Consider the following 20,630-nt stretch of genomic DNA (forward strand, 5'->3'; position numbering starts at 1 on the left):
TCCTATCCAAGGGCAGTGCCCTTATTGATTTAATTAATTGTGTTTCCAAATTCAAGCTCAATGTGAGTTACAGTCAAGTACAGTAGATATATCCCTTCCTAGGAGAGCCTAAAGGTGTACTTGCAACACAGAGGTAAATGACTTGCCCAAGGCCATAGGATGTGTCTGGGGGAGAAGCGAGATTTGAACCCTGACTTCTCTTGTTTGTGGCCTGCTGCAGTAACTACTAGGCTACACCTCCACAGGGTGCCTAGATGAAGAGGCCGTGTAGCAGCTAGGCACTATTTTATAAAAACACCTAAATGCCTATTTGTCTTTATGAGATCTTAGGATATACGGTATTTCAGCAGCAGGAGGCCTTGCCATTAATGTCAGCTTTGCATCTTCTCTGACAGGAAGGTCGAACTGTGTGCCAGAAGAGACAGTGTGCCTCTCTGTGTCAGAACCCAGCGAGTCCGAGACCAGGAACCTGCTGTCCGGTTTGTGACGGTGAGAATTGCAGGGTAGAGGAGGAAATGGGAATGGATAGAGAATTTGAGACTGTAAAAACATACAGGACATTGTGAGAACCCTGCTGTTTGCTACCACATGCCATGTACTGGCAGACATGTTCACAGTGGTGTATCCAATGAAGGTGCTTGTGTTGTGCACACACCCTCTGTCAGTCCCTCCCTTCTCCCTCCCACTGCATCTCTCCCTTCCCTTCTCAGCCCAGTCCCGCAAAGATCTGTAATTCCCGCCCTCCCACTGCTTCTCCTCCCCCCCCACCCCGGGCCTTAAAATCACTTCCAGTGTTCGCTCAGGTAGCGCTAGCAGCAGCGGCACTCATAGGCTGCCTGCGGCCTACATGGGACTTTCTCTCTGAGCCATTCTGCCCCTTCTGATGCAACTTCCTTTTTTCTGAAGGGCGAGATCATGGTTCAGAGAGAAAGCCCCAGTGCAGGCCGCAGGCAGCCTATGAGTGCCGCAGCTACTGGCGCTACCCGGGCGAAGATTGGCAGTGATTTTAAGGTGGGGAGGGGAGGGAGGGAATTGCCAGATCTTTGCGGGGCCGGGAAGGGAGAGATGCGGTGGGAGGGAAATGCAGATGCACGCTCTGTCAAAACTTCCTGGCTACTCTGCTGCATGTTCAGACATGTATTTAGTGAAAGAGAACCAAATAAAGGTTTTCATTTATGCATTTTTATAATGTTTGTACTGACAGCTGTATGAGATTCAGACTGACACTAGAATGTTGATAGTTATGCAGAGAAGAGAGGAAATGTCTGAGCAGCTCTGTAGAAATTGATGATGGAAAAAGATCAAAGGCCTGTTTCCTCCGTCTCCCACAGACCCAACTTGATCTTGAGCCTTACTTTCCCTTTCCATTCACTTGGGATCCTTTGTACATATCCAAGGCTTTCTTGAATTCTAGTACTCGTTTGCCCCCACTTCCTCCACTGGAAGGCTGTGTTATGCACATTCCCTAGATTATTAGATGAATAAAAGATCTTGAAATAGATTCTAGTTTTTACAGGTAGCCAGTGAAGTCTAATTACCAGAGGGGTAGCGCTGTCAAAGCGTATTGATATATTGTAGACAAGGCGGGCTGCTGTATTTTGAATAGTTTGAAGTTTTTTAAGGTTTCAACAGTTTTTATTAATGAAGCACAAAAATGGTGTTTACATAATATAAGTAACACTACAATCAGTCAACATACATTAAGTACGATAATTGTGTGATATTACTCATCTCCATTAATCTTTTAACTTTATCCCTCCCCCCTTTTTATGTTACTAATAGCTGACATTTATTCAACAGGATCTATTAACAACAATTTTTCAACAGCCCTTTCCCCCCCATCTTTTCCCTTCTACCAATTGGCATCATATATTCAAATGCATTAACCCCCGAAATATAACCACTTTAGGTGTCAGCTTTACATTGCACAATCGAAAGCATTGAATTAAAATCAAACAAAAATGTGGGAACTTACTCCCCTCCCCTCCGCGAGAGAGCCAGGGGGCCCGTGTTCTGATGGCCCTCCTACCCCTCCCCGGAAGATGTCTGTAACAGACTGGAAAAGGGCTAATATACCTCCAAATGGACTTCCCCCCCCCCCTACTACCCCCTCTCCTAAACCCTCCCTCCCCACTCCTAGGTCTACTCTACTGTTCTTTCCCAATTCCTAAAAGGTAGTAATAAAAGTCTCTATTCCCATTCAGTTTCCATTAGTTGCCGAGGGAAGCTTAGACAATGCTCCAAGTTTATTAATAATATGACTCCTCGCCCTGTGAGACAATGTGTTAATATATCCTTCCCAGGTAAGGTAAAAGTTGCTTTGTGTCTTAAGGTTAAGCAGAGAGTCCTGGAGCTCCATCATAAGTAAGTCATGTAAGCGATTCCTCCATTGCCAAAAAGAGGGGTTCAATTCTTGTGTCCAATTAACAAGTATGCACTTCATGCCCACCAAAAAAGCCTTATGGGCCGGGCCATTACATTCTGGTATCTCGTACCCCCCTCCACTGGAGCGTGGCAGCCCAACAGAATACTCATAGGCTGCTGATTAACCATCTTCCCTCCTATCCTTTCTAAAAACTTAACTATCCTAGTCCAAAAAGCTGTTATAGCTGAGCACTTCCAGAAAGCATGGTTTGAATAGTTTGAAGTTTTTTAATTAACTGTTCATACAACTGGCATAGGTAGCATTGCAGTAGTCCAGTTGAGTTAATACAAGGGATCGTATCAGAAGTCTAAGGGTCGAGGTTGGGAAGTAGGACCTAATACGCTTTAGTTTCCAAAGAGTTTTAAAGGATTTGGATACAACTGAGGAGACTTGAGGTTCAAATGTTATGTGGCGGCCTATAATTAATGCAAGAATTTTTACTGTGTTTTCCATTGGGTACGTTTTTTGATCAATTTGAAAGTGATTGTATTGGGAATGGTCAGACTTAGGGCCTCTTTTACATAGCCGCGCTACCAATTCTCGGTGCGGCAAATGAGAGGAAGCCCATTCAGTTCCTATGCGCTTCCTCTCATTTGCCGCACAGGAATCGCTAGTGCGGCTTTAGTAAAAGAAGCCCTTAGTTTTCTCTCAACTGATTTTTCATACCTGGGCGTAAAATGGTGGCATTTACTACCAAAATCAATTAAACATCAACATAACTATCTACTGTTCTGCAAATCTTTGAAATCGCATCACTTTAATACATTCTTATCAACAGAAAACTAATTTTTTTCTGTTTTTAATTTCCTTTTTAATATCAATTTTTATGCGATTTTATTTATTTTTTATTTTTGTTACATTTGTACCCTGCACTTTCCCACTCATGGCAGGCTTAAAATTACTTTTATATACATACTTGAACATATTTTGACTGCTTCAAATTTATTGTACTTATTATAATTCCATACATCAACTTAAACTATATGTTACTCAAGATAATAATCTATAATGTATTATTGTTAATATCTTCTCTTCCATTGTTATAATGTTTGATGTACATTATAGTCAATACTTACTTGTTACTACCTTTCCCTTTCAATGCTATATTAATTACTTGCTGTAAGCCACATTGAACTGAAGATTCCTTGGGATAATGTGGGATATAAATGCCACAAATAAAATAAATTATGAGCAGACCATAATTGTAGCCTGTGTTCTGAAGAGCAGAGGCAAGTCAAGTTCGAAGTTGGAGTGTTACCTAGCTTCCCTACCACCCGGTTTTTTGGGCTCAGAACTATACAGGCGTTGGAGCTGTTTGGACACAATTAATTGCCACGCCAGAAAAGTTGGAAATTGGAAGAAGAATCATTCCCAGAGATCTTCCCATTGGAAGATCCATATCCCTATGTTAAGGACCCTAAAACGTGTAAACCCCAGTGTCAACACTGGTTAGAGAAGCCATGTTGTACCCAGAATCTACCTGGTTTGCAGTTGATAGGGATCCCGAAGCAGAGGAAGCCACTCAGGATACTCCAGGTCCCTTAGATAGTTTACTGAATGGGATGAGGAAGAAAATCTTGGTAATTTTAAGAGAGCCCAATCACATTCTCAAGACAATAGGGAAAACTTCCCCTATTTCATCAATTCATTTAATATTAATTTGGCTGGAGGCAACCTATCCAGTTGTGCTTGGAAGTTGCTTTTACTCAGGCCTGTGGAACAGTCTTAAAACAGTACAACACAGGGCCAAATTTAAAACTATGTTTGATCTTCAAGGCCCTTAAAGGCCCAGAGTACTTGAAGAACAGGATCTCCCTCTACACACCTTCAAGGTCACTAAGGTCCTCCCAAGGAGTTTCCCTAACCACACCCTTTCCAAAGGACATCACACGATGTGATTCCCACAAGTGAACCTTCTCCGGAGTAGTCCCCACGCTCTGGAACGCACTCCTTGAAAGGCTTCGCTTAACACAAAACTATCTCTACTTCAGGAAGCAGGTGAAAGCTTGGCTGTTCAACCAGGCCTTTAATGGAAGAAGTGACTAACTTGCTAGTCTCACACACACAAAAAAAGAAATGACATCGTCTGCACATACTATAGCAGGACATGTTTATCCACTCCTACCCTAGGTAAGATAATATTCAAGTACCTTTCTGACCTCATTTGCAACTTTCTTTAAATTAGTACCTTATTTTCTTACACCTTATGCTATCTATGAAAATGTTTTATTACGTATTGTGTTGACATTGTAACGTAGCATACTATGCCATACTTTCGGGCATGTTTTCAAAGCACTTAGCCTTCCAAAGTTCCATAGGTTTCTAGACCGTACGCTAATGAATTTGTTTATCTCCTTCTCTTACCAGGATGCTCCTTTCAAGGACTGGAGTACATCAGTGGGGAGCCGGTAACTAATGGGAACCCTTGTGTGAAGTGTACCTGTACAGTAAGTGTGTGGAGCTGACACTTTTCCCCTTATTATTTCCTGGCAGATCGTTCAACTTAACCCTTTGTGTTTACTCTTCTGGAACTTTCTGAGCACTCAGCCCTTGAATGACAATGAGAGAGGACTAGCTCTGGGTGCCCCCCCCCTCGCTCTTTCCTCCTGTCTCTGCTGCAGATGTCTCCCACAGCATCATAAGCCCATTATACCAGCCCCAGTCATTTTCCAGTGCTCCCACAGAAATCATTGTGAGAGAGAAGCAGTAGGTGGCATATGGGAGGCCTAGCAACCCAGGAGAACCAGAGCCCAATAGCTGATGTGATGCTGAACTAACCCTAAGGAGAACCTGTTAGACCTCTCCAGCATGTAGTAGTCATAGGCCATGCCAGTTCGGTTGTAGTAAACAGATGTGTGCATTCCTGTTCAGAATATACTACTTAACTACTACTACTTCTTAACATTTCTAAAGCGTGCCCGGGTTACGCAGCGCTGTACAATTTAACAAAGAAGGACAGTCCCTGCTCAAAGGAGCTTACAATCTAAAGGACAAAAAGTGCAGTCAATCAAATTGGGGCAGTCTAGATTTCCTGAATGGAGGTATAATGGTTAGGTGCCCAAGGCGACATTGAAGAGGTGGGCTTTGAGCAAGGATTTGAAGATGGGCAGGGAGGGGGCTTGGCGTATGGGCTCAGGGAGTTTATTCCAAGCATGGGGTGAGGCGAAGCAGAAATGGCGGAGCTTGGAGTTGGCGGTGGTGGAGAAGGGTACTGAGAGGAGGGATTTGTCCTGTGAGCGGAGGTTACGGGTAGGAACGTAAGGGGAGATGAGGGTAGAGAGGTATTGAGGGGCTGCAGATCACGTGCATTTGTAGGTTAGTAGGAGAAGCTTGAACTGTATGCGGTATCTGATCGGGTTCTTGTTCTTGCAAAGTTAGGACTTCATTTGATTAACAGCAAATTACTTCAAAGGCTTATCTATATCCTAAGCAATGGTGCCTTGCCTAGATGCATCTGATGCGATGCAATGTGCGACCAGCATGTGAAGCATATGCTAGAAACATGAAAAGAGCAAACTAATGTTATAAGAACATGCTGAGAACCCATCAGCATGCTAACAAGAAACAATCTTTTTTGCCGACACAAGAATTTTCAGAACTCTTGGCTCCATTTGAATCTGGTATTGCTTCCTTGTTGGATCTTGGCTTTCCTTGGGTTCTGTAATTCCCTGAGAGACCAGCTGTTTTCTGTATCTCATACCCAGACCATTGCCTGTTTTCATCTCAGTCATATTATCTTGCTTCTACTTTCCTCTGTGCTTCTCCATCTTGTTCTTTGCTCCGACTGCTACCACTGTCCCTCTCGGTATGTCTCTAGAGCACCTAATCCACCTCATTTTATAATCTATATTTGCACTTAGTACACAAATTTTTTCATGCAGGTTGTAGAATAGTGCCGGTTACTTTATGTGCATAAGTTAATTGGCACTAACAAGCAGTAATCGCTGCCAATTTAGAGTTAATTCACATTAATTTGCAGTTATGAGCATAGCTGTGAGGAGCATGGGTGGGTCAGGGTGTGTTCTGTGCCTACACGCTAAGATTCTAGAATACTGTCAGTTACGCTTGGAACTAGTCATTTACACCAGCCATTGACATGGCATAAGCTGCGGGCCTAAATGTTGTAAGTAAATGCCAACTTAAACTAATATTCTGTAACAACAATTACACACATAGTTACCAATATAGAATTTGTGCTTAGCATGCAGCATCCTAGCACCTAAATTTCAGAAGTACCCCCAATGTGCCTCTCCTGTTCTGCAGAGTGCCTCCCATTCCATCCAGTGTCCCTTCCCAGTGCACCCAGTGTGTCTCTCACATGCTGCCAGTATTCCTCCCAAGTGCTGCCAGTGTATCTCCCATGTGCATCCACTGTCAGGGGCATTTTCGAAAGAGAAGGGCGCCCATCTTCCGACACAAATCGGGAGATGGGCGTCCTTCTCTCAGGGTCGCCCAAATCGGCATAATTGAAAGCCGATTTTGGGAGTCCTCAACTGCTTTCCATCGCGGGGATGACCAAAGTTCCCGGGGGGCATGTTGGCAGTGTACCAAAGGCAGGACGGGGGCATGCTTAACAGATGGGCGTCCTCTGCCGATAATGGAAAAAAAAAGGGCGTCCCTTACGAGCATTCGGCCGACTTTTCTTGGTCCATTTTTTTCAGGACCAAGTCTTGAAAAGGTGCCCGAACTGACTAGATGACCACCAGAGGGAATCGGGGATGACCTCCCCTTACTCCTCCAGTGGTCACCAACCCCCTCCCACCCAAAAAAAAATTAAAAACAGTTCTTTCCAGCCTCTATGCCAGCCTCAAATGTCATACCCAACTCCATCACAGCAGTATGCAGGTCCCTGGAGCAGTTTTTAGTGGGTGCAGTGCACTTCAGGCAGGCGGACCCAGGCCCATCCCCCCCTACCTGTTACACTTGTGGTGGTAAATGTGAGCCCTCTAAAACCCACCCGAAATCCACTGTACCCACATGTAGGTGCCCCCCTTCATCCCTAAGGGCTATGGTAGTGGTGTCCAGTTGTGGGGATTGGGTTTTGGGGGGCTCAGCACCCAAGGTAAGGGAACTATGTACCTGGGAGCAATTTGTGAAGTCCATAGCAGTGCCCCCTAAGGTGCCCGGTTGGTGTCCTGGCATGTAAGGGGGACCAGTGCACTACGAATGCTGGCTCCTCCCACGACCAAATGCCTTGGATTTGGTCATTTTTGAGATGGGTGTCCTCGGTTTCCATTATCGGCGAAAACCGAGGTCGCCCATCTCTAAGGTCGACTATCTCAACATTTAGGTCCACTATCTCTTAGGTTGACCTAAATGTTGAGATTTGGGCGTCCCCGACTGTATTATCGAAACGAAAGATGGACGCCCATCTTGTTTCGATAATACAGGATGCCCCGCCCCTTTGCTGGGACGTCCTCAGAGATGGGCGTCCTTAGAGATGGTCGTCCCCATTTTAAAATGCCCCTCTGTGTTTCCTATATGCTGCCAATGTATTTTCTATGTGCTTCCAGTGTGCCTTTCCTATGTACCCAGTGTGTCTTCCATATGCAGCCAATGTGCCTCCCTGTTGCACCCTGTATACTCAGGACTGGCTTCAGCGGGGGATAGCCTGCTAACCGCGAATATTCAAACAATGGCTGTCTAAATTGTGTGGTCAAATGGGGCCACGTAAATAGCAGGGCCTATCTTTGGCCGCTATGAACTTAGCCAGCCAGCTAAGTTTATAGCGGCCAAAAATAAACTGGATATTCAACGCCAGTCACTGGGAACACCCCGGCATTGAATATACGGGACTTAGTTGGGCTGCCTCCCGCGGTCTGAATATCGGCCCTATGAGGCCTTTGAATACTGACTCTACAGATTTCTGTTTCTTTTCCAGAGGCTGGTCTTTAGGATTCTATAAGCATGACACATTTGTTGTATTTATTTATTTATTAATTAAGATTTATTTACCGCCTTTTTGAAGGAATTCACTCAAGCGGTGTACAGTAAGAATAGATCAAACATGAGCAATAGGCAATTAGAGCAGTAAAAATATTCGAACAACAATACAAAGTATGGCATGGTATACTACTTGCAATGACAACACAATATGTGCTAGAACATTATAATTGGTAGTGAAGGGTAAGGCAAAGTTGTAACATATAGATGAGTAAGAAAGTAGGAAGAATTAGAAAGTAGGGTGATTAATTTGAAGAAAGTTGCACGTGAGGTCAGAGAGATGGTTAAGTATTATCTCAGCTAGGGTAGGAGTGGATAAACATGTCCCGCTGCAGTATGCGCAGCCCGAGTCACTCCTTGTGTGTGTGAGTGAGACTAACAAGCTAGTTACTTCTTCTGTTAAAGGCTTGGTTGAAGAGCCAAGCTTTCACCTGCTTCCTGAAGTAGAGGTAGTCTTGTGTTAAGCGGAGCCTTTCAGGCAATGCATTCCAGAGTGTGGGGGCTACTCCGGAGAAGGCTCGCTTTCGGGTATCACATCGTGTAATGTCTTTTGGAGAGGGTGTGGTTAGTGAAAGTCCTTGAGAGGACCTTAGTGTCCTTGGCGGTGTGTGGAGGATCATCCTATTCTTCAGATACTCGTGGCCATTTCCTTTCAGGGCTTTGAAGATCAGACATAGAGTGTGGGCTTCTGTATCAGTGATAAAAGAAGAGTATTATAACACTGCCCTTCCACTTCTAGCTATAAAAGAACTCAAGAACACAGTTTAGGAGCCATGCAAGCAAAAAAAAGAAAAGTCTTTCCTCGTAAGAGTGAGCTTGAGGGTTTTGTGACCTGCTCAGGGTGTGCAAAAGGGGTCTTGAATTCCAGTCCTTGAGGGTCACAAATCAGTTGGAATTTCAAGATATCCATAATGAGATAGATTTGCTTATCAGCTCCCTCTCCACAATGCAGTTCTTTCTTGCATTATGCCAATGTCAGTGTCAATATTGTTATTAGTAATCGCTATTTCCCCTAAAAAGAAGGGTTCGATACAATGTACAAATAAGAATAACCTAATTGGACATAGTATATTCAGCAAAATAAAAATAAAAAAGAAAATAATAATTATTAGCAACATTCAAAAAGATAAGTCTTCAATGTTTTTAAAAATTTTAAATAATTAACTTTGACTCTAAAAACTGATGGAAGGGAATTCCAAAGGTATTTATTATAACAATTGCGAAAATAATATTGAGTATTCTAACAAATGTGTTTTACTATAAAAACATAGGACAGAGAATAAGCTGTTGAAGCAGTCTAGGAGAATGACCTTAAAGGGATTTAGAAATCAGACTAATCAATAAATGTGAAGTGGAACCATAAATGATCTGCTGTAATAAACAAAAGGCTTTAACTAAAACACGTTCGGTGACCGTGGCCCTGGTATACAGGATGGAAGGATTGGGGTTAGGGATTACCCTTATTTTGGGGTCACACAGCTCTCTGCTGATAACTGCACCTCACTTTTCTGTCTGTTGGTCATAATTAGTATCAGAATCGTAAATGCTCACATTCTATCTTGGATTATTCTTTACAGAAAGGCAATGTCCATTGCACCCCTGTATCCTGCCCAGCTACTGCATGTCCAAATCCTACCCATCAGCCTGGAGAATGCTGCTCAAGGTAAGTGTCTCAAGCCACTTACGGACCCAGATAGCACTGCCAGTCAGAGTATGTGTCTCAGGGAATTACTGTATTGCTTTGGTATTGCCTGCTCACTTGATCACCACAGACTGCTCATAGAATAAAATACTACAGATTCTTTTTGGATTCGTATTGGGTAAATGAAACTCTTTATTCAAATGGAGAGTGTATAAATCATTATTGCTTCAGTCTATACAATGATTAAGAAATATACACACTGATTGAGTCAAATTAGGAGATATGCACATTAATTAAACCATTTAACTAAAAGAAAGCTATAAAACAGATACATATCTATCTATCTATCTATCTATCTATCTATCTATCTATCTATCTATCTCTCTCTCTCTCTCTCTCTATATATATATATACACACATCACTGGTCGGGAAGCTGAGGCCCTTATCTCATCAGCCGGGAGGTCCGTTGCAGCGAAAGCTCAGAGTCTCCTCATTGACCAGGAACAAACCTTCTGCACGACACGTCTGCCCACAGATGAACCTCAGCTCTGCTGTGACAGGCCCTCCCTTTTTATTAGGCTCTGAGCTCATGTTCAGAGCTATGGAAAATTACAGAATGCTTTTCTATTTAGGACTGTGGGAACGTGGTCACATGCTTTCCAAAGTCCAGGTGGCCAAGCTGGGCCCAGAAAAACAAGTGCCATCCTCCCCTTCACATACCAAATTATTTAGAGCTGTGTCTTATCTTCTGCATTCCAACTTACTTTCACACAATCAAAGTTAAACAACCATTTTTAAACAGAATTACTTCTAATCAACAATACAAACCCCAAGTGCACTGGTCGGTCCAGACAGGGTTGAAAAACAATCTTTAAAATTCACTTCCATTACAATTACAGACTGAGAGAGTCCTGCTCAAGCTAGGTGACTCAAGTAACGTGCAGACCTAGAGGCCAATGCTCAAAACTAATACCAGTGCTAAGAAATAGTTTGCACAGAATACTCAAAGGTCTGGAGTGAGGGTGTTAACATGTGCGCTAAACATTGGCGCAAATTGTATTAACAAGCATTTAAATGGATACAAATGAGGCCAGTTAGTGTTTCTTCACAATGCTCAATGTTGCAATGCCCATAGCAAATGAAGGTCTATAACGCTGAAAACTTACCACCAGCTCAGGGGCAGCATAGAGAGGCTTGGGGAGAGAATTTCTTCTCAGTTTCTCACATTAAACTGCCAGTTTTGTCGTCTTTTAGAAGCGGAAGGAAGCCCGTGCAGCTTCTAAGTGCCAGTAGTGAGAAACAAACGTGTGAATCCAAGCAAAAGTGAAAGCACACATCGGAGCCTGTTTTCTGCACTTAAATATGAGCCTTTTACAAATTTAAGGGCAAACAAATCCTGTAAAGGGGAGATTAGCTTGGCAGATTTTAAAAAGGGGTTGGACGGTTTCCTAAAGGACAAGTCCATAGACCGCTACTAAATGGACTTGGTCAAAATCCACAATTTCGGGAATAACATGTATAAAATGTTTGTACGTTCTGGTAGCTTGCCAGGTGCCCTTGACCTGGATTGGCCGCTGTCGGGGACAGGATGCTGGGCTCGATGGACCTTTGGTCTTTTCCCAGTATGGCATTACTTATGTACTTATTTGATTTGATTTAAAGGCTCAGAAGAACAGTGCCGATGTGTGCTTGCATTTCTGGGCATGCTCAGAAGAGCTACGCTTACCACAAAACTTTTGTATGCATGCGCCAGGCACATTCCTCCTCTTGCCTTCAGTTTAATAGCGTGAATTATCTGTGCATAAAATTTGAGTCCAAAAAAAAGGAGAAAACCAAACACTTCCACAGGTCGCAGCAAGACAACACAAAGGGTGGAGATGACCACAAAGAAAAGGAAGGGTGTTGTTAAAAGATTTTATTGACAAATACACCGTTCTCAAAATCCAATGCACAAGCTGTGTGAATGGACCCACATTTACAGATCTCAAAATCCAGTATACATGCTATACAGATAGTCCCAGCACGGGTCGTGTTTCGGCTTTCAATCCTTCATCAGGAGTCCTGTAATACAGAACTTAGGATATTGTCCTAGATTGGGACACAGTAATGAATATGAACCACCACAAAGTGAAAGTACTACAATTCTCTACGTGGCAGAGACGGTAGCTTCGCTCCTCCACACAGCTAACTCCACCTAAAAAAAATCATTTTATGGTGGCTCATATTCATCTCTGCAGGGCCACCGAGAGGGGGGGGACAAAATTCCTGGGGCACGGGCCTCCAGGGGGGCCTGGCGCCGCAGTCCCACCTGCCACTGCCACCGGGCCCCTTCCACCCGAACCCCCGCCAGCAGAAGTGCTGTCTTCTGTTCTGACTCCAGCGTGCACGGCCTACACAGACGCGCTCCTCTCAGCTGATCTTCGCTGTACTCTGCAGGGCTTCTTTGCATCTGTGCATCTGACCTGCAGGATGTCAGATGCACAGAAACCCTGTAGAGTACAGCGAAGATCAGCTGAGAAGAGCGCGTCTGTGTGGGCCGCGCATGCCGAAGTCAGAAGACAGCACTTCTGCTGGCGGGGGTTTAGGTGGAAGGGGCCTGGTCCGGTGGCGGAGGCGGGTGGGATTGTGGCTCCGGGCTCCCCTCAGGGGGGGGCGACGATGACGACAAGCTGGCAGTAGGGGCGGGGCCGGGGGCCCAGGGAGCGGCCTTGTCCCGGGCCCGGCCCAGTCTCTCGGCGGCCCTGCATCTCTATGTCCCAATCTGCAACAATATTCTAAGTTCTGTATTACAGGACTCCTGATGAAGGATTGAAAGCTGAAACACCCCCCACCCCCCCCGTGTTTGGTCCATCCATATAGCATGTATACTGGATTTTGAGATCTGTGAATTTGGGTCAATCCACAGATCTTGTGCGTTGGATTTTGAGAACTGTGCATTTGTCAATAAAACTTTTTAACAACACCCTTCTTGGAACAGACCTTTTCTGTGTGGTCACCTCCACCCTTTGTGTCACAAATAAATACTAGACAACAAAACTCATACCAGAACTGGACTAAACGGAATTCTCTATTCTTGAATGCCTAAGTTACTCTGTCACGATTGAACCTTAACGCATTACCATTTTATTTCTCATCACAAAAATGAATTCTTTTTACTTGATTGCCTAATCTACTCGGTCATCTACGAACCTTAATGCAATATAACTCTGTATTTCTCCTTCCGGAAATGGCGATCGCCATTACGGAACAATGTAAGCCACATTGAGCCTGCAAATAGGTGGGAAAATGTGGGATACAAATGAAACAAAATAAATAAATAAATGAAATTTGAGTGTCAGTTGCTTTGAGCATTGGTTGGGTAGTCTGTGCTGTCATTGCTCTACGGGGTTTGCGTTGCGGACTGCCTGGACTTTGAGCATTGGCCCCCTAACCAGTTTTCATTTTCACCAGCACTTAAGATAAACAGATATGAGGCAGTTCAGTCCTCCTCTTGAGTGTAGACTATGGTCTATAGTATTAAGGGATAGTTATCTGATCATTAGTATGTTCTCTGTCTCAGCTTTTGTGGAAGACGGTCTGTGGAGAAACAAACGGGATGTCCAGGTCACTGATAGTTGCTTATGTACTTTTGTGTCTGATTCTAGGTGTGAAGAGTGTACGTTTGATTCCCAGACCTATAAAGAAGGTGATCTTTTCATAGCAGCCAGTGATCCCTGTCTGAGCTGCAGGTGCACAGTGAGTGTTTAATGGGATGGGGTGGTCTGAGGAAGTCTTTGGGGGATTTGGTAGCTCCTTAACTAGACACTTAAGGAAGGAGCTGATTTGTAAGACTGTAGTCAGAAATCTTCATTGTTGACACTGGGTCCCCATATTGTCAGTTTAGGCGAGGAACTGCACTTTGTAAGTCTTCTTTCCGGTTGTTGAGGATGCACCAGTGGGACTGAGAATGTGGTAACATGAAAGGAGTGTCCTAAAAATGAACAAGTAGTGAAAAGTGCTCTAGAAGTAACTCCAGGGCTGTTCAAGGAGCACTCAAGAGGATGAATCAGAGGGGGACCTGAGCTGAAACCTGTAATGGGGAAATTCAGTGTGAAACCCAGTGACACATTCTTTTCAGTAAGAGAGGTCTTATCCAGAATAATGAAGACAGCACAGTTGTTTCTAAACAGGTATATAATCTAATCAGGGGCGTATCTGGACTCTTGCGGTAGGGGGGGCCAGAGCCAGAGGGAGGGTGCACATTTTAGCCCCCTCCCCCCGGCGCCACCGACCCCCCCCCCCCCCCGCCATTTCCGGACCCCCCTCGCCACTGCTAGACCCCCCCCCCTCGCCACCAATGACACTCTCCACCCCCTCCCGCCGCCGACAACCCTCCCTCGCTGCTGTCACTTACCTTTGCTGGCGGGGGACCCCAACCCCCCGCCAGCCGAGGTCCTCTCTTCCATGCAGGCTGCGCCGCTGCAAGTTGCAATGCTTCCTGTTCTTCTGAGTCTGACGTCCTGCACGTACAACGTGCAGGACGTCAGACTCAGAAGAATAGGAAGCGTTGCAACTTGCATCTGCACGGAAGAGAGGACTTCGGCTGGCGGGGGCTTGGGGTCCCCCGCCAGCAAAGATCGGCGACGGGTTGGTGGTGGCAGGCGGGAGGGAGGGGGAGGTGGAGAGGGTCTGTGGTAGGGGGATCCAGGGCGAAATCTGCGGGGGCCCAGGCCCCTGTGGCCCCATGCAGATACGCCCCTGAATCTAATATAATAATTTACTCCTCCAACATTCCAAAAAGTGTCTCACTGGGATCGTAACCACCTGCTGACATCACTCCTCCAACGTTCTCCTCCAACGTTCCAATGTGTGTCACTGGGATTGTAACCACCTGCTGATGTCACTCCTCCAACGCTCTCCGTACCCCCTCCCTCCCAGTTCCATGGGACCCTGGAACTGGGAGGAAGGACGGAGGGACAGAGGGAGGGGGACACTGGAACTCAGAGGGAGGGGGGCCTGGAACTCAGAGGGAGGTGGAGGGGGCAGGGGAGAGATGCTGCACATGGATGGATGGAGGGGGCAGGGCACAGAGGACGTTGCCTGCATATGGATGAATGCAGGGGAGAGAGCATAATGCAGGGGAGGGAGGGGACCCTGAAACTCGGAAGGAGGCAAGGAAGGGACGACCCTGTAACTCGGAGGGAGGGAGGGGGGGAACGACCCTGGAACTCAGAGGGCGGGAGGGAGGGGGGACCCTGGAACTGGGAGGGAGGGGGGGCCCTGGCACACACTCTCATGCTCACACACACACTCTCTCTCTCTCTCACAGACACACTCGCACCCAGTCTCACTCTCTCTCTGTCACACACACACACTCGCACATTCACTCTCTCTCTCTCTCACACAGTCACTCTCACACACACTTTCTCAAACATACACACTCCGAGGAAAACCTTGCTAGCGCCCGTTTCATTTGTGTCTGAAACGGGCCTTTTTTTGCTAGTGTAACATAAGGATCTAAAGATCCCTCTTTTCAAAGCTTCGTCTTTGCTGCCACCCCTGAGTGCCCCCCTTTCACCATGATTGGAGCAACTAATGACTTCTGTTTTGAAAAGGAGCTCCACTTAACCTTGTATTAAAGCGCACGGAACAATGCAAGCCAACCACTCCCACTTCTCATACCAGGGGCGTAGCCAGACAGCAGATTTTGGGTGGGCCTAGGCAAGAAGTGGGTGGGCACCAAGTGTTCTTCACCCCACCAAAAAAATATCTCAGCTGGTGGAAAAATGCTTCTCTCCACCTTGGCAGTCTGCTGCAGGCAGGCGCTGAAAACTGAGAATGTGCAGGTGCCGGTATCATGGAGAGTAGCATTTTCGTTACCATCAGGGGGAAGTTTTCAGCTGGCAGAGATTGGGATCCCCACCAGCTACTGCTAAATGTGTATTACTGTTGGGTGGGCCTGAGCCCTATGTGGGTGGGCCCTGGCCCACCCCAGCCCACCTGTGGCTACGCCACTGTCTCATACTATCTCTCACTAGTTCATGGAGGGAAGATGGTAAGAATGCCAAATTGTTCTATAATAAGACCATTTTAAAGCATATTCTAGCTCCTTTCTCCCCTATCTGCTTGATCTAATGACAAACTCTAATGCCTCCGGTTGCCTGCAAACCCAATGCCCTTCCCATGATATCCCTGAAAAGCCTGCTTGTCCCTTAAATACTAACTCTGATATCTTTGTGTTTGATAGGTTGGTGAGGTGTCATGTAATCGCTTGGACCACAACTGCTTCCCTATGCAGTGTAGCCATCCGGGCAAAATGACTGGTCAGTGTTGTCCATCCTGTGAAAGTAAGTGATGCAGAGGGAACCAGCTCCAGAGTGAACATCGCTTATATTGCAAATATTCTTCAAGGGAAGAAGCTTTTCATGGGGATGTCTCTCGGTAAACAGATTCTATCCAGTGTACAGCAGCAGGATTTGGGTATATTTAAATGAAGCAGTTTCTTTGGTCTTTGCTTCAAGAAGCATCTTGGAACTCAGAGGAAGCAGCTAAGAGGGTATTCTGTTCCTCAAGGCCCACAAATTGGTTGCAGGATAAGCAAATATATAAATTAAGCTATAGCTTGGATGGAATATATATAGGAATTCTTGAGGAATATTCTTTGTGAATATCATAGAAAACAGAACCAATTGTGGCCTTGAGGACTGGAATTGAATGTCCTTGAACTGGAAATTAGTTTTTCAGGGGTGTCTTCATAGAGATAGCTTCAGGGAAGAGATTAAAAGTGAGGGGATTGCCCAATGAGATTTACCGACAGTGTTTAATGCTCACCTGGAAGAACCATTGGTAGCATCATCGTGGGGAGAAATCTGACTGAACTTAAAAGACAGGTAGATTTTTTTTTTAGATCAGTAGGGTCATTTGGGTAACTGGGGCAATGTATTCACCATCAGGATAAGAACTGTAGCTACAGGACCTGTTCTTGATAATGTCTCTTTCTGTTGCTTAGCATGTGAGTATGAGAAAAGACTGTATGCCAATGGACAGACTTTCAGCCCTCCAGGAGGTGGGCCTTGCCTGCAGTGTACCTGTTCTGTAAGTTGATATTTGATTTTGTTTCCCCCCATGCTTTTCATATTTTTGTGATTACACACTGCTGTATGGACAACCTGGAACGTGAAGTCCTCTGGTTATCTGCCCAAGCAGCAAATCCACTAACCATTCAGACAGAAAGGTGAAGGGTAGGGTTTGCTCTGCAGGTCCTCCAGCTCCTAACTATCCAGTAAATAAATACTTTATTGACCAAACTCTAATGTGTATACCTTTAGGGGCATAATTTAAGAGAAATCTCTATACTGCATTAAAACTACTACTACTACTGCTACTTAACATTTCTAGAGCGCTACTAGGGTTACGCAGTGCTGAACAGTTTAACAATGAAGGACAGTCCCTGCTCAAAGGAGCTTACAATCTAAAGGACGAAATGTCAAGTTAGGGCAGTCTAGATTTCCTGAGTGGAGGTATGGTGGTTAAGGTGCTCTATACTGCATTAAAACCTATAATACTAGCTAAGCTGGGTGTTGAATAGTGGAGGAGTGGCCTAGTGGTTAGGGTGGTGGACTTTGGTCCTGGGGAACTGAGGAACTGAGTTTGATTCCCACTTCAGGCACAGGCAGCTCCTTGTGACTCTGGGCAAGTCACTTAACCCTCCATTGCCCCATGTAAGCCGCATTGAGCCTGCCATGAGTGGGAAAGCGCGGGGTACAAATGTAATAAAAATAAAATAGATACTATTGGAGATTCTACATGGAATGTTGCTAGCAACATTCCATTGTAGAAGGCTGCGCAGGCTTCTGTTTCTGTGAGTCTGACGTCCTGCACGTACGTGCAGGACGTCAGACTCACAGAAGCAGAAGCCTGCGCGGCCACATTGGTGATCTGCATGTAGAATCTCAGATAGTAGCAACAGGGGAGGAGTGGCCTAGTGGTTAGGGTGGTGGACTTTGGTCCTGAGGAACTGAGTTCGATTCCCACTTCAGGCACAGGCAGCTCCTTGTGACTCTGGGCAAGTCACTTAACCCTCCATTGCCCATGTAAGCCGCATTGAGCCTGCCATGAGTGGGAAAGCGCGGGGTACAAATGTAACAAAAAAAAAAAAAAAACATGCAGCTGACAGAGGATTCATCTCTCTCCTTACCCATCCCTCGGTTCTCTACTTGGTTAGATCCATCTTCTGTTCTTCCAGTCACATCCACTGATTACTTTATTTTATTTATTTATTTATAGCATTTATACCCCGCTCTTTCCCGCGTGATAGCAGGTTCAGTGCGGCTTACAAAGTATGGTAGAAAGTATCACAGAGATAACACAAAGTATGGTACAGTATCACAGAGATTAAGATCTGAATATCGGAATTTAACTGGCCAAGTGCCGATTCCACCCCCAAAATCTGGTTTTCAGTTCAGTGCTTACCAGCTATTTTCTGATAAGTCACAGAAGCACCAAGGGCCTAAGGAAAATGGGACACAATTCTTTATTCACAACTGTTGATATTCCAAAATGGACCCGACATGGGCCGTGTTTCGGCGCCTAGCGCCTGCGTCAGGGGTCTGGTGTATTCAAAGATCAAAACTTCTTTCCTATAAGGTTGGATAGCAATCCGTATAGGATCGAGGAAAGTTATACTTGCTGTATCAGGAAAGATGAGTCCCATTTTCCTTAGGCCCTTGGTGCTTCTGTGACTTTTCATGCTTTTTTGTACTTTTGGACCCTTTTGGTACTGGTTGTCAGTTATTTTCTGAGGCACTAACCAGTTAAGTGTCGCTGAAAATTAGCGATTAGCCTTGAAGGAATGGATCCTCAGAAGCTTAGCTGAGATTGGGTGGCAGAGCCGGGGAGGCGGGGCTGGTGGTTGGGAGGTGGGGCTAGTGCTGGGCAGAGTTCTATGGTCTGTGCCCTGAAAATGGCAGAAACAAATCAAGGTCAGGTATAATATACAAAAAGTAGCACATATGAGTTTATCTTGTTGGGCAGACTGAATGGACCATGCAGGTCTTTTTCTGCCGTCATCTACTATGTTATTATGAATAGGCAACTTAACTGGCCATGTAATTAATTGCTGAACACATAGAGGCATATTTTCAAAGCACTTAGCCTCCCAAAGTTCCATAGAAACCTATGGAACTTACAGGCTCATTTTCAAAGCACTTAGCCTCCCAAAGTTCCATAGAAACCTATGGAACTTAGCCTCCCAAAGTGCTTTGAAAATATGCCTCTTAGCCTCCCAAAGTGCTTTGAAAATAAGCCTGATAGTGTTGATTTGTGAATGATGTACGTAGGTATGCGGGTGAATAACAAATAGATGTAACTGGGCAGGGGAAATTCTATGAGAACTGATAAGTCACTGATAAGTGATGAGTTGAATGAAACAGATGGAAGGGTGCCCTGAGGCACAAGGGTTGATACACAGATAATATAGATTGATATGTAAATGCAGTTAGGAAGCTGTACATCAAAGGCAGAAGGGTGAATCACATTCCAGAAAGCTTGTTTTTCTTCTGCCAACTCCTCTCTACTGTTGCTTTAGATCAACCCAGGACTCACCAAGTCATTGGGTTTTCAGAATATCCACAATGAATATGCACGGCATAGATCTGCACACAATGGAGGCAGTGCATGCAAATTTATCTCATTCATATTCATGGATATCTTGAAAACCAGACTGGCTTGGGGTGTCCCCAGGGCTGGGTTGAGAACCCTTGGTTTAGATAATTGTCTCCTTTCCCGTGCTTCTACTGATTCTGTTTTCCCTTTTGCCATCAGGGTGGAAATGTTCGCTGTCAAGAAGAGATCTGCCCCCCAGTAACATGCACCAAACCCATCCGAGACCCCCAGCACTGCTGCCCCATCTGCAAAGGTTGTTTCATTTGGACTGTGTAGGAGGAATGCCTTCAGATCATTCAGAAGCTGTGTGGGTGTGCAGGTGTGTTTGTGTGTGGAGGGGTGTAGGTGTGCATTTGCGTGCATGGGAGTATATGCAAGGCTTTTTTTGAGGGGGTGCTTGGGGGTACTGAGTACCGGCACCTTTTCCATTGTCTGCTAAAATCCACCCGCGGTCCCCTAGTTTTAATGAAAGAGCTCCGGCCGTACACACCAATTCTGCCTTGTCATTGATTCTGTGACTGGTTGCAGGGGGCCTGGCTATTGTGGGGTGGGTCCCTCAGTGATCACCCCACCCCTGAAGGGTGGCCTGGCATTTGAGTACCAGCACCTTTTCCATTGTCTACTAAAATTGACCCATGGATCCCAAGTTTTAATGAAAGAGCTCAGGCTCTACACACCAATTCTGCCTTGTCATTGATTCTGTGACTGGTTGCAGGGGGCCTGGCTATTGTGGGGTGGGTCCCTCAGTGATCACCCCACCCCTGAAGGGTGGCCTGGCATTTGAGTACCGGCATCTTTTTTGCTAGAAAAAAATGCTCTATGTGTGTGTGGGGGTGTGAATGCAAGTGTGTGCATGAGTGTATGTGTGTGTGAGGGGGTGTGGAGGTGTGTATTTGTGTGTGTGTGTGTATGTATGTGTGCTCCTTAATCACAAATGGGACAATTCTGTAAAATAAGAGATAAGGTTTACACACATG

The 20,630-nt window shown here is 45.3% G+C and overlaps 1 protein-coding gene across 1 annotated transcript in view; it reads left to right on the top strand.

Annotated features, from left to right (window-relative positions):
* KCP (kielin cysteine rich BMP regulator) overlaps window positions 1-20,630 on the top strand; it is a 198,599-nt gene that overhangs the window by 72,831 nt on the left and 105,138 nt on the right. Inside the window, exons 14-20 of the mRNA XM_030216418.1 lie at window positions 396-489; window positions 4,793-4,872; window positions 9,946-10,031; window positions 13,656-13,746; window positions 16,238-16,337; window positions 17,000-17,085; window positions 19,813-19,906. Of these exons, the coding sequence (XP_030072278.1) occupies window positions 396-489; window positions 4,793-4,872; window positions 9,946-10,031; window positions 13,656-13,746; window positions 16,238-16,337; window positions 17,000-17,085; window positions 19,813-19,906 (631 nt within the window). The remainder of the gene's footprint in view (window positions 1-395; window positions 490-4,792; window positions 4,873-9,945; window positions 10,032-13,655; window positions 13,747-16,237; window positions 16,338-16,999; window positions 17,086-19,812; window positions 19,907-20,630) is intronic.

The sequence above is a fragment of the Microcaecilia unicolor genome, chromosome 10 (genome assembly GCF_901765095.1).
Source record: "Microcaecilia unicolor chromosome 10, aMicUni1.1, whole genome shotgun sequence".
Taxonomy (NCBI): Eukaryota; Metazoa; Chordata; class Amphibia; order Gymnophiona; family Siphonopidae; genus Microcaecilia; species Microcaecilia unicolor.